The 13,447-nt window shown below is 46.9% G+C and overlaps 1 protein-coding gene across 16 annotated transcripts in view; it reads left to right on the forward strand.

Moving 5' to 3' along the window:
• The window catches only part of BEND7 (BEN domain containing 7), an 81,318-nt gene that overhangs the window by 57,796 nt on the left and 10,075 nt on the right, over positions 1–13,447 (forward strand). For all 16 annotated transcript variants that reach the window (XM_038530088.1, XM_038530077.1, XM_038530086.1 and 13 more), the window contains one exon: positions 8,926–9,045. In XM_038530088.1, the coding sequence (XP_038386016.1) occupies positions 8,926–9,045 (120 nt within the window). The remainder of the gene's footprint in view (positions 1–8,925; positions 9,046–13,447) is intronic.

The following is a 13,447-nucleotide window of genomic DNA, read 5'->3' on the forward strand; positions in this document are numbered from 1 at the left end:
ACTTATGAATCCACATACAGAGCCTCTTCCTGTACTTCTGCAACTTTCCATCCGTTTCCCCCCCCAGATTTATCCATATTTTTACATTATAAATCCTGTTTGTTTATTTTAACTGCTAACCACCATATGAATAAAGCAATTTTTCCACAGTCTGCTATTAAGGGACAGTTAGAGTGGTTCTTGTGCACGATTACTGGTGGCAACAGTCACCTTTGTGTTTCCTGGGGCTCATATATGAGTTTCTCCAGGGGACACACCACGGAACCGAGCCACAGGGTGTGAGCATCTTCAGCTTCATTAAGCCTTGCCGAATGGCTCTCTGATGTGACATATCACTTACATATCCACCAGCGGCGAATAAGAAATCCTATTTTTCCTCATTTTTGCCAACACGTGGTTTTAACAGACTTTAATTTTTCCAGTCTGATTGGTCTCTAGTGACACCTCAGTGGTGGATTCCCTGATTGTTACGGTTGGCCATCGTTCCATATTGACAACTATTTGGTTCTTTTCCTCTGTGAATTTCTATCCTTTCTCTCTCTCCAATAGGCCATTGTATTATTGTTGACTTAGATGAATTCTTTTGTCAGTTGCATGTGCTACAAATGTTTTCTCTTATTTTCTAGCCTGTGAAAACCTTGCATGTGATCTCTTTTATCACACCAAAGTTTAGATTTAACAGCCAGACAGACTACTTTATGCTTTGTGGTTGGTTTTGAGGTTGACGGGGCGGGGTGGGGGGGGGGTTGCCCATTTCAAGAAATTCTCCCTACTATATTATATAATGGTATTCCTTTAAGATTTTTTTTATTTTTTTTTAAATTTATGATAGTCACAGAGAGAGAGAGATAGAGAGAGAGAGAGGCAGAGACATAGGCAGAGGGAGAAGCAGGCTCCATGCACCAGGAGCCCGACGTGGGATTCGATTCCGGGTCTCCAGGATCGCGCCCTGGGCCAAAGGCAGGCGCTAAACCGCTGCGCCACCCAGGGATCCCTCCTTTAAGATTTTATTTATTTTTTTTATTTATTCTCTGTGAGAGACAGAGAGAGAGAGAGAGGCAGAGACATAGGCAGAGGGAGAAGCAGGCTCCCCAAGGGGAGCCTGATGTGGGACTTGATCCCAGGACTCTGGGATACAACTTGAGCCTAAGTAAGACACTCAACCACTGAGCCACCCAGGCACCCTTATATAACGGTATTCCTGATTTTTTCCCCAACAAAGATTTAAAGTTTTACCTTTTATATTCAGATCTTTCATCCACTTGGAATTTACTTTTGCCTAAAATGTGAGGGAAGAATTTAATTTGTTTTTCTCTCTGAGCAATCAATCATTTTCGCACCATCCTTTTTTTTTTTTTTTTTTTTTAACATGAATCGTCATTCCCCCTTGGTCCTATACTGAGGTCGCACTTTACCTGTTTACACTTGGTCTTTTGTCTGCCTCTGAGCCAGTGCTACAGTTTTTATCAGGTTGGCTTTGCCGGAGTTTTTAGTATCTTACGGCTTGTGCTCTCCTTCCCCCTCTCCCTCCCCCCTCCAGACTTCCCTTCTGCTTTCATTGCTCTTCTTCCTCAGCTGTGACCTGTAGTAATTCTCAGTAAAGACTGAGGGTTCGTGGGGTGAGTTATTTCAGTCTCTGTTTTGATCATTTCTTTACTTCACCCTCACGATCGACTGGCATGGAGTCCAGTGGAGTACTTTGCTCTAGACTGGGGGATTGTGTTTGCAGAGCGATGTGAAAACCTCCCACTGGCTTTGCAGTTTGGTTGCTGTTGTGGGTTTGCCATCAGTCTGTTCTGTAGTTAATCTGTCTTTTCCGTCTGGCTGCTTTTAAGATCACTTTGCCTTTGGTATTCTCTGTTTCCTTTATTATAAGTCTAGGTATAGATTCTTATGAATTTGCTTGGTGAACTAATTTGTAATTGTAATCATAGGGTTTGGTGGTCATTTGTGTGTAACCGATGGTGGATTAAGAATCAGCCTTTACTTGGGGCCCCTGGGCTGGGCGTCTGACTCTTGATTTCAGCTCAGGTCTTGATCTCAGGGTCATGGGTTCAAGTTCTGTATTGGGCTCCACGCTAGGCATGGAGCTCACTTTTAAAAAAAGGCGGGGGGAGGAGGAGGAGGCAGCTTTACTCCAGTGTGTATAAAATGTTCTCAAGAAGGCTCTTTTGGTCTCAAAGCACAGTGTCCCTAACACTCCCTTAGGAGGAAGCTGTTTTGTGGGGCTGCACAATAGATCTTGTGGGAACGGAGTCTGCATTTGGCCTGCCTTCCTCCTGAGACACTTGTCATACTCTCTGGCTCCCCTCTTCTCTCCACACATCACCTTCATCTTCCTCACCAGCTGGCTTCCTCCACTTCGTTTCTGCCCCCTGCCCTCCACAATTCTGGTTTGCAAGGTGTATCAGGGCTACTCACACCCTGAGGTCTCAGTTTTGTAGCTACTGCTCAAGCCCTCATTCTCTCATTGCTTGCTATTCTGAAAAGCTCATCCTTTTGTGCTATCTGGGGCTTGGCTTCCCTTAGGTCAAGTGCCCATCACTGCCGTGGCCAAGCTGACGGCACTTTGGCAGCAGGGGCTAAGGGGGCAGTGAGGGTCGATTTCCCAGAGGCATCCTTGTTGAGCCTGGCTAGGTGTGTTGAGCCCACACCATCCAACTGCCTTTGCTTCAACTCAAACCTTCGGTTTAGTTTTCACTCCAGCACCTTGGTTCCAAGAAGTGAGAGTACTGGGTTATGACATCAAAGGTTTCAGATACTAGAAAGATAATCCCTCCCACACACGTTAATTAATTGCATCGTGATTTATTGATCAGTCCCTTGTAGGTTTAGTTATTGTGAGCTAGTTTCTCAGGCATGAACCCCTGGGTGATCTGATAAAACCAGTTTTGCTGCACAGCTGAGATCCAATCCATAGAGCAGTAGCACCTGCCTCAAGATCTAGAGCACCAGAACACCCTGCAGCATCCACCAGCCCTTCTAGCTCTTTCCCTTTCTCTTCTGGTACCTTAACTTCCATATCTCTCGTGACCTTAAGAAACTATTGGAATGGGTATCAAGCCTACAATTTATGGATTTCGGTTGTCCCCATGAACTTGGGAAATGAAGTTTTATTATCCTCAAGAAAAATATATTCTTTACTAGAGCCATGTCAGATGTGGACCAGAGCCCTCAGTCTCAGAGTTGAAAATGCCTATCCACCCATCCTCCCCAACACCTAGTTTCCTTCACCCTCCCTTCCTGCAGGCCAACCATCCCCACATGATCTAGAAGGGCAGGTGATCTCATACACCCAACTCATCTGATTCGTCCTTCCTCACGTCCCCTGCCTGTGCTTCTCTTTTGTGTAGATGAAAGTAAGCTCAGTGTTCACAACATTCACAACATTAATTTAACTATCGATTTGCTTATATTTAGAATTCAATCATTATTCTTTTATAAAGTCTATATGCTCATATGTAACCTTAAATTAAAAATTATATAACTTACGTGGAAAATAATCCCTATTAGCCATGTGGTCGGGGCCTGGTTATTTAACCTGTCTTTTGATTTTGTCTGTAATGCAGGATCCCGCACCATCAGGTTACAGCAACCATTAAATGAGATAGATACATATTTAGCACACGGGAAGTTCTACATAATAGTTTCTAAAAGAGTAAAGGGAGGAGGGAGCCAGGGGAGGATGCTGGTGGTCTTCTGGTTGCTCCCAGGAGCAGCCCACAGGGAAACTTCCCTCTACTCCCACTGCAGGCTTGGCCCCCCGGGGTTCCCTCTCCTTGGCACAGCCCCAACACCCCACCAACCTACTTACTGACCTACCCCAGAGAGAGCCCTTTTTCCCACCCGCATCCCTGGCCCCTCTCATGCTTTGGGAGAGGGGCCAGTCCCAGGAGGACCGGCTGCAGTTCTGCTTGCCGTCCACCTTGATTTCTACGTGTCTGTTTGACCCTAACTTAAAATGGCACCACGAGATCAGAAGTGGGGCTCCACGAGATCAGAAGTGGAGCTCTCCACGGTCAGCCGTAGCCTTCTCTGCAGGTGCCATGGAAAAACCAAAGCTCTGCAGATCTCCCCCTGATTCTCAAAGTGTCTATGCGATCCAGTGGCTTCCTCTAACAATCCACCCCATATTTTGCCTTTCCCAGCATAGGGAGCCAGAAAAAAATCCAAATGAAGGGCCCTCTAGAAACCACTGTGAACAGATAGCCGTTTGGAGAGCACGGCCAGTCCCTGTGTTCTCAGCGTGTCACATTCAGACACACTATACGCCCCCTGCTCATTGATGATTACATTAGATGCTGCGTTTCCCAGGGAAGGCTCTGCTCAGCCACCACCAGCTTATTCATTATTTATATACAATTAAAGGGCATGGTTCAAATGAACACAAGCATATGAGAAAAGTCATTATTCATGTACAGATCAAATTGAACATTTGTCATTTCCCTGGTGACTTAACATACTCTTTGTACCTTGGGACCTCAAATTATATTAAGCACAAGAGATGCCTTAACTCTTTTATATAGCTTAATTGTTGCCTTTAATCTGCTGGCTCAGATTATTTGGACTTGTTTAAAATTAGTCCTTGCTTCTCCTTAATATACGAAAATAGAAAAAAAGAGGGAAATTTCTTTTTAGTACCTATTGCTTTCAAAGGATGAATGCAAATTGTTCTATGATTCTTAATGACCCACCATTAACATAGTAGGAAACCCAGTGCATTAATGCAATGCCTCTTTTCACATCATTACTCCTAATGGAACTGTTACCAGGATAATAGCTTGACCTTTAGCTATAGATTCAGACAGCAAAATATATTCTGCTTACTCAATACCTCTATTCACATAGCATATTGAGCATTTTCGGATCAATACAATGACAATCTTTTGGCCTTGTTCTAAGGCCTCATCTGCACGTGTCACAGAGAAGAGGATTTCCTCTTCAGTAGATAGATCCAAGTTAAAAGTCTCTTTTAAGTTAGAATGTAATCCATGAAATAGAACTTCAGTAATACACCCAGTGGAAATATTTGGTGGTATAGGTATTTTTCGAGAAGCCTAATGCTGTTCCTTCAAAGGTCTCAGATACAGACCCAGAAGACAGAGATTTCCCCGGCTTCTTCTTAATTGTAAACGGATAAATCGTAACTGAAAGGAGAAAATAAATAACCAGAAACCATCACCTTTTTAGTGGGTGAGAAAATATTTAAGCCCAAGGTTAGATTAGAAGGATCTGCTTGGAAGTCCTTCACCGACTGGGAGAAGACATTCCAGAGCCTTCCCTCTGGCTCTCCTACACTTGGTCATTGACATGCTTGGTTGCCGGGAGTCCTTTTGATGTTGGCATAACCCACATCGACTTTGTAATTCGGAACCACCACTTTCTAGTGTGTGCTAATTTGGACACACGCATTTCACAATCTTAAGAGGGGTTGCTGTGGAAATTAATTATACAAATAATATTACAGGGAGGGAGATGTTTACCTGGTAAGATGATACATTCCGTCATTTTTGTGGTACACATTTTCTTATAAACTGCGCTAAATATAGTTATTTTCTTCTCTTCGTTAAAAATGGGTCTTCGAGAACCTTTTGGCAATTCTCTGCTTAGGAAATGTTACTGTGGGCATTTGGATGTAATACAGACTTGTTTCTTTATATTCCATGAATTAAAACTTCCTAAATTCATGAGCTATTATACCTGCTGCCATTAGAAACAAACCCGTGTCTGTTAAATATTTTTGACTTCTTGTTCAGTACAGGGCACTGTGGTTGGTGCTTTGAGGGAGACAAGATAAATGAAGACCCTTGAAGAGGTCTGTGATCTGACGTAGGAGACTCAAGAGCACACCTACGCCCAGGAATATCACTCCGTCTGCATCCCTTCCACATAGAGACCACCTACTTGCCCAGCCCACAGGCCACATACTGGGCAGCCTGGTTGAGTTCTCCCCATTCCTTACTTATGCTTCCTAGTCCTCCCCCTTCCTCTGCTCCGCTGGTCCTGGGGTGGACCCTTTCCATCAAGGCTCTTATCACAGCTACACGCCTTCCTCTCCCTCTGCTGGCCCCTTGAGTGACTTCACTGTCCTCACAAAAAATCCACCTGACCCCCTACCCACATCGTGTCCAGACCTCATCCGCAGTGACCATGCCTTAGCATGCTCATATGGAACGGCTCCACCGCTGATGCTTTATACTCCAGGGTGATATTCTCAATTGCCCTTACTCTATGGCACCTCCTTGCCAACCCCACTGATACTCCATTCCCTGATCCCCATGGATTTTTTTTTTTTCAAGCACAGGAGCCTTTTGCTTTCCTTCCATATGTGGGTAGGGAGAAGGGGAGTGAAGAAAGCAGAGGTAATTAAGTCCAGCTGGCATCTGCAAGTGCTTTATGTCCCTGACCTTCTGCCAGAACCGTCCAGCAGAATCCTAACCTGGACCAGGCCTACCATCCAGTGGCGCCACTCCCAGCTCAGAGCCGCAGGGTGCCGCAGGACTGTTGCCACCACAAGCATGTAGGCGTCTCTTCTGCTCAGCAGCCTCACATCCGACGTCTGCTGCTTTCCTATTCCTCTTCTTAGAAGCAATTCCAGATCTTTTCCATGCTCTCCTACCCCTGGCCACTGGGTCAGCGAGATCTTAGGGGCAATTGCTCCAACATAGACCCCTTCTAAACCCACCCTGTCTCCCATTCTGTCAGGGCTCAGAGGGGGAAGTCTTGCTCCTGTTCAAGGGCAGCCCCCATTTCCAGACCCCACCACCTCCCTTCCTCTGGTGAGGTTCCTGTAACTGTTTCCTTCCTTCTCCTGGATCCTGCCTGCCTCAGAATGCTGGCTGCTTCCCTCAGCCTGTAAACCATGCTCATGTCTCCCTAGCTTGCCATCTTACCCCTCTTTTCTTCCTTCCCCCACTGAACGCGGTTTTTGGGGAATGTCCTCTGTGGCCGCCCCACCACTCCCTTGAGGACCTCCGGGTGACACTTTGCAAACCGTGTGCCTGACACTCTCTTCTGCACATAGTAGACTGTTGTCCTTTCTCTTCATTAGTGCCACTCACTGGTCTTTACAAGACCACACTTCCCAGGTCTCCTGATTTCATCTATCCTGTGCCCCCCTTTCCTTTTGGCTGGGGCTCCCTCCGGCTCCATGCCTGGCCCAGTGCTCTGTTCATCCCGTATGTTCTCCTTGCCCAACATTTTTTTCTTGCTGTTCTGACTACCGTATAGGTATGCACCTCTCAGGCCCAGATCTTCTCCCTGGATCCCTTCCCTGAACTACAGGCTTCTGTGCCAAAATATCTGCCAGCGGTCCCCACAGGGGTGCTTTTACAAACACCCCAGATCAGCATGTCCCCAACTAAACCCAGTACAGCCCACCTTTCCCCTCAAATGTTCCCTTTCTCCCATGTTTACCAGGTCATAGGATTCACCAAAAATACCAGTTCTAGATACCGGTCTGGTGGTCTGGTCACCCCTGCCCCCTTCACTCGTGCTGCCCTGACTCAGAGGATCTCAGTGGCTTCCTCCAGGGACACCCCAGCTCCCACTCCCTTCACAACCAGCCTCCCCACTGCTTCTGGCCATCGCTTCCTGCACAACTGGATCCACTGCCTCTGTATGTGGCCTTCCTCCTCCTTTCAGATCATTTCCCTAGGATAAGTTTCGGGGAGTGAGAGGCTCAGGCCACAGGTATAAGGTTTTAAAAGCCTCTCATCATATTTTACCACCTTATTTCCCAAAAGGGTTTTGCCATTTATGCCAACGGTAGTGTTTGAATGTGCCAGGTCCCCACGAGCTTATCAATATTAAGGATTAGTTTCTAACATTGTTTTTCTAATTTAGTAGCCATAGAGTGTGTTTTGCAATTCTTTGGTTTATATATTAGCTGACCGGTTTTCCTACATACGCTTTGTCTATTTATCTATGGAGACTTTTGAAGTTTCACTTGTATTTGAACTTTTTTTTTTTTTTTTTGGTGGTAGTTATTGAACCATTTCAGTCATATTGAGCACAGCCAGCTTTTCTTATTCTGATGAGATGTTCCTTTTTCATTCAATAGAAATTTTACAGTTTTGTACGGCTGAATCTGTCAACATTTTCCCTTGTCATTTCTTTTTAACAGAAACCTTTAAAACATTAAAACTGCCAGTATTTTAAATACCAAGAAGGCAGCGTGAGGTGACCGCATGCTACGCCTTGTCCTTACGGAGAGCAGGTTGCACAGATGGGGTGTGAAAGTGCTCCAAAGTGGAGGGAAGCCCAAATGTCCGCAGCAGCGTGTGGATGGCTGTGTGGCTTTCAGAAGGCCACCGTCTTGTCTCCCTCTTGTCCTGCCACAACGCTCCCCACAGTTCGCTGGGTGCTCTCCTAGGTGCTAGCCCAGCACACGAGAGGCTAACAAAGTACAACCAGGACTTGCATTAAGATACAGCTGCATTATTATTTGAGTGCTGATTGAGTTAGTGGGAAACACCATGAGAATGCCATCCTTTTGTGTAATCTTGCATTACATTTTGTGTGATCTTGCCTGAGATCAGATTTAACAACAGTAATGATCCATTTGCTGAATTTTGTCATGGTGCCAGTAGTCCCATAAGTAACATATTCTCCTCTGCTCATATAAGACATGTATACATGGATGTAGAACAAATAGAGTGGTTACATCAGAACTACTTATTTTGTATAGCCAGTTGCATTTTGAAGCACCATACGCTGTATGTAAGCTGGGAGATTGGGTCCTGCCAATCTCCATCTTTACCCAAGGAACGTAGTATAGACACTGAAGACACTGAAGTTCCCACTGCGGAACTTAAGGCCTTTTAGAAATACACTTTTTTTTTTTCTTCTTAGGATAGATTCCTATTTCAGATCTGCATGCTTTATTTGTTAAAGTACTTAACAATATTTAACATTCTCTTTCAGTCTTCACAGAAAAATACTGTACTGCTAACCATGTGGATAAACTTCCTGGCCCAAGAGACTGGGTACAGATTCTACAGGATCAGATCAAACTGGCCAGAAGAAGGTTAAAAAGAGGCTCAGGTATGAATAAGCTGCAGGAAAAGAATCGCGAGAAGCCCTTTACTGAGTTCTTAGACGTCACAAAGTACAGTTCTCTGCTCTACGGCACTTCACTGTTTTGTCTTTTGAAGGAAAAGCTCTATAGAATGTGCGGCGGTTTTGCATTTTAAAGTCTTACTCAAGTGAATTTTGAAATTCACCTGAAGATTAAGTAGTAAAAATTACATCAAGTCATTTATTCTTACTAGTACAAACAAAGAAGATTGCTAATCTCATTTGTGGCCTTGTGCATCTTACCTGCAAAGCTGGACCTCTCTTTTGTGATCTGCTTCTATTTGCTAATGGTTTTTGTGTGTTTGGATCAGCATGACTTTATAAAAAGTACCAGTGGCTTGAGGTAAAAAAGATAAATAATAATAATCCTCCCACCAGAAAAACTGCATAGAATAGACAAAGGGATTTGAAGTCACATAGATATTATTCAAATCTGGCTCTGGTGGTTCTGAGATGATGTTACCAAGGTAAGTGAATGCCAGTTGAATTAGGACTATTTAGATTTGGTCATTTGGGGTCTCAATGACAGTTGGTCTATTTACCAGTAAGGAATTCCTCTGAAGTCAGTTTTCTGTCACCATGTAAGAATAATCATCTCTAGGAGGCCACAAATCTGCAGACTTTTTTTTAAGCAAACAAACAATTCCAGTCAAACCTCAGGATGCCTGGTCTGCCAAGAGCCTACATGCTTCCATAGCTGCAGAGCGTAGGTTTCAGAGACGGGCTCCAGACGCTGACTTGACCGTGGCACAGCGGGGTGGTGTGGAGGCCTGGAGGACAGCAGCTCACACGCGCGGGCCTGGGTCTCTGACTCATCCCTTGTGTGAACTCAGTGTCCTGGGCACAGTGAGGAGCCTGAATCAGCTGGCGGACCCCTGCCCCCAGTGAGGAGAGCTCCCCACACGGGCTGGGGAGTGCCTCCATGCCCGAGACCAGGGAGCAAGGGACCCAGTGCATCTCCAGTCCTCTTCTGTAAAGCAGCTATCAGGACTCTAAAATATTTAGCGCTAGATGATTTTTTTTTTCCATTTGCTTCCTTTAATACTAATTGATACTCTTTATAAAAAGCAGTGGGCCACGGCTGTCTGGCCATCTGTCGTTGGTAGAAATGTATTGTTGCTTTGGGCAGTAAGTTGTTGTGGAGCCCAGAAGGCCTGGCCTTCGGGTCTCTCCTCTGCTCTTCCCCAGCTGGCCCTTGGGCCAGTCAGTCCCCAGTGTCTGTGTCACAAAGCGGTTAGGAAGATAAAGCCTGCGTCCTGGTTGTTGTGAGGTTCCAGACCTATGTCATACGTAGGTGTCTTCATAAATGAACCTGGTGTGCCTTGTGAAAACGTCTGTGCAGCCGAGGAAGCATAGCCTGTGTGCTGGGTCAGGGCCCACACAGCCCACCGTGCCCCGTGGGCCCTCTGCTCCTGTTGTCCTAGCACAACTCTCACCTCTTCGCCTGTGAAGGGTTTTCAGGCTTGGATAATAAATAGATCATTTGCTTGCCCGGCCCCCGGGTCTCTCCAATCTCTCTGCCTCCTTTCTCTCCATCTACCAATGACCGTGACTGCACGTGAACACAGTGGGGTGCACTGGGAAGAATGGGCCTCACCTTCCGGCTCCCATCTGCCCATTACAAATTCCTGGGACCTTCGAGGAGCCTCGGTCTCTCCATTTATAGAGCAAGGCTAATACCTGCCTCGGGGCTGTTTTCAGTGTTAGAATCAGCCCGTGTCAGTATTGCCACTCACAGAGCCGACACATCATGCCCTTATCTTCCTTCTCTCTGCCAGCCCTGAACAAAGCACAGCTATTCCTCCATCCGTGCTGGTTCTTAAAACCACTGCTGGCTCTTTCTCCTGGACAGTGTTGGTCGGACTTCCTCCCAAAGGGGTTGCGTTGCCTTGGTCGGCTTCCCGTCCTGTCCACTTCAGAACCCGTTGCCTTTTGCCCTGTGGCCCCACACCAGGGCAGGAGCTCCTGCTGTATCCCCCGGATGATCAGATTCCTGTTGACGTTAACACTCTACTTGACCTGCTTGTGGATTTTGACTCCATGGGATCTCCTCCCTTGGGCTCTGGGGCTTCCCAGACTGATTGTCCTCCCAAGTCTCCTGCTGCCTCCGATCAAGTCCACGGCCTCTGCCTCCTGGGCCCGCCTCTGAAACCCAGTGGCTGGCTTTCCATTCTTGGTGCTGTTGTTATTCTCCAGCCTCACCCAGGACCTGAACTGTCCGACCATCGATGGCCCATCAGTGTGCAGCTCCAGATGTGGCCGTACCTGAGACCCTAGACTTCATTCTCTGAGAATTAGATCTGATCATGTCCCACTCCTGATGAGAGACTTCGCCAGCTTCCTGTCTTCCCCAAATACCATCCCTTCTACAGGCCCGTTCAGCATGGACCCAGGGCCCTTGACAGATGGCCCATCCTAGTCACCTACTCCAGTCTTAGGCCTGTGCATCGAGCCTCATCAGATACCCTCCTGTCCTGAAACGTGCTGGGCTCTCACACACATGCTTTCCCTCTGCCTGGGAGGCGGCACCTCCTCTCGTCACAGATCTTAAAGGTTACTTCCTCCTGGAGCCTTCAGAGGTAGCCCTGGCCCTTTGGTCTTCTGCCCCCAGAATAATGGCACTCCTGTGTCTCCCCCACTGACCATGAGATCCTCAGGAGCAGAGTCTGCATCTGCAGCGTGTTTCGATCCCAAGTATGTGGCACATGGTGGACATGCGAGAATATTCGTTGAGTGAGCCAGCAGATCAGTCATTGGAAAGGAGACAATAACCCACAGTGAAGAGGTCTTACTGTTTAGCTGATCCTGGTCACATGAGACTCTCCCACCAGTTCCTTACTTAGCATTCAAGTACTTATTTCATGACCCCCAGAACCCAGGGGGCAGCATCCCTGAGCTCTGTCCCTGGGAATGAGGGACTCTCATTTCCTTCTCGGCCCCCTACATCCTTAGTCCCCTCTGTTTCCCCTCGTCTCCCTTCCTCCCACATAGGCTGTGAGTCTGGAGTCCCAGTGGCCTCACCCTCTTCAGGTAGATTAACTGAGTAACACTGAGGAAGATTAACTCCTGGCTGGTGGGTGTCTCACCCCTCCTTAGGCTACAGGTCTCTCCTGCCTCAGCCTGACTGGCCTCACAAAGGCCGCCTTTCATTACCTCAGCCTCCTTAGATGTCAGGCTCCAGGAAAGAGCTGAGGACGGAAAGTTTTGTTTTTTTTTTTTTTTACAATTGAATGACGGGTGTTATCAAAAGACAACTGCCCAATAGAGTCCACAGCAAATAACCCCTTACTGAGCACTGATGCCACGTGGGGCGCCGTGTCTCCTCAGTTTCATTTCCCAGAGCAGATTTCACTTATTAAAGCCTGAATGGTGTTTTTGTTAGTAAGTATTAGGTTGGCCCTGCCTTGGTGGTCTGACCTGTTTGGGTATGTCAGGACTCTATTTACCTATTGGGGAAATTGTTGAAGCCCCCGCCCAGATCAAAGACACTAAGTAGAATAGTCAGGCCTGAGAGAACGCTGACATCTGCCGCAGCAGAGACCTGACTTTAATGCTCTGTAAGCCCAGAAGAGAACAAAAGGCCAGAGTACCCCAAGAACCGGCAACTTGGCTTCCCTTTGGTCCCGAGGATGCCCCCAGCTTCTAGGCCGGAGGTTGGTTAGCACTTCACTCCTTCTACCTACAATCCACAGAAGCTGCCTGCTTCCTGAGGGGTGGGGGCAGAAAGGGAAAATGTGGGAACTACTCCAAGCAACTTGGGAATTTGAGGGGCAAGAGCTGTATAAATCCAGAGTACCGACGCTACTTATCCAGGAGCTGCAGAGACAACTCAGTGGAAGGAAGACGACAGCTTCATGCTACAGAACATGCACCTCTGGCTTGAGAATGATTACAAGTCCCAGGGGGACTTGAAAAGTTTAAGTTTGAGGAGAAACCCTTGAAGGTAGAAGACATGAAAAGTAGAGTATTGAGTATATATCAAGTGTGTTGTGGAAGGCTATTTTCAGAGAGACAGAAACAGCCTTGCTGGTGTTAAAAGGAGAACCACAGGCCCAAAGTGGAGTCTCTCGTGCTCGGGCCATATCACCAAGCAGGCTCAGTACTTCACCTGATGGTACTTTCAGCCTCCCCTGGGAACGTAGTCTTAACTGATCAGTCAGCAGTTTTCTGGCCGGGACCCTCTCCATCTCCCAGAGCAAGAGGAGGCAGTCCACCTAATAAGACCCTCTTGTCCCCAGAGGAAGGTGGCCTTTCCCACAATTATCCTTTTTTCTGTTTATGACTTCCCCGTCCTCTTAAAACCGTAACACTTTGCTGGAGCCCTTTGGAGCTCCCCTCTATTTGCTGGATGGGACACTGCCTGGTTCCT

Source organism: Canis lupus, chromosome 2 (assembly GCF_011100685.1).
Source record: "Canis lupus familiaris isolate Mischka breed German Shepherd chromosome 2, alternate assembly UU_Cfam_GSD_1.0, whole genome shotgun sequence".
NCBI lineage: Eukaryota > Metazoa > Chordata > Mammalia > Carnivora > Canidae > Canis > Canis lupus.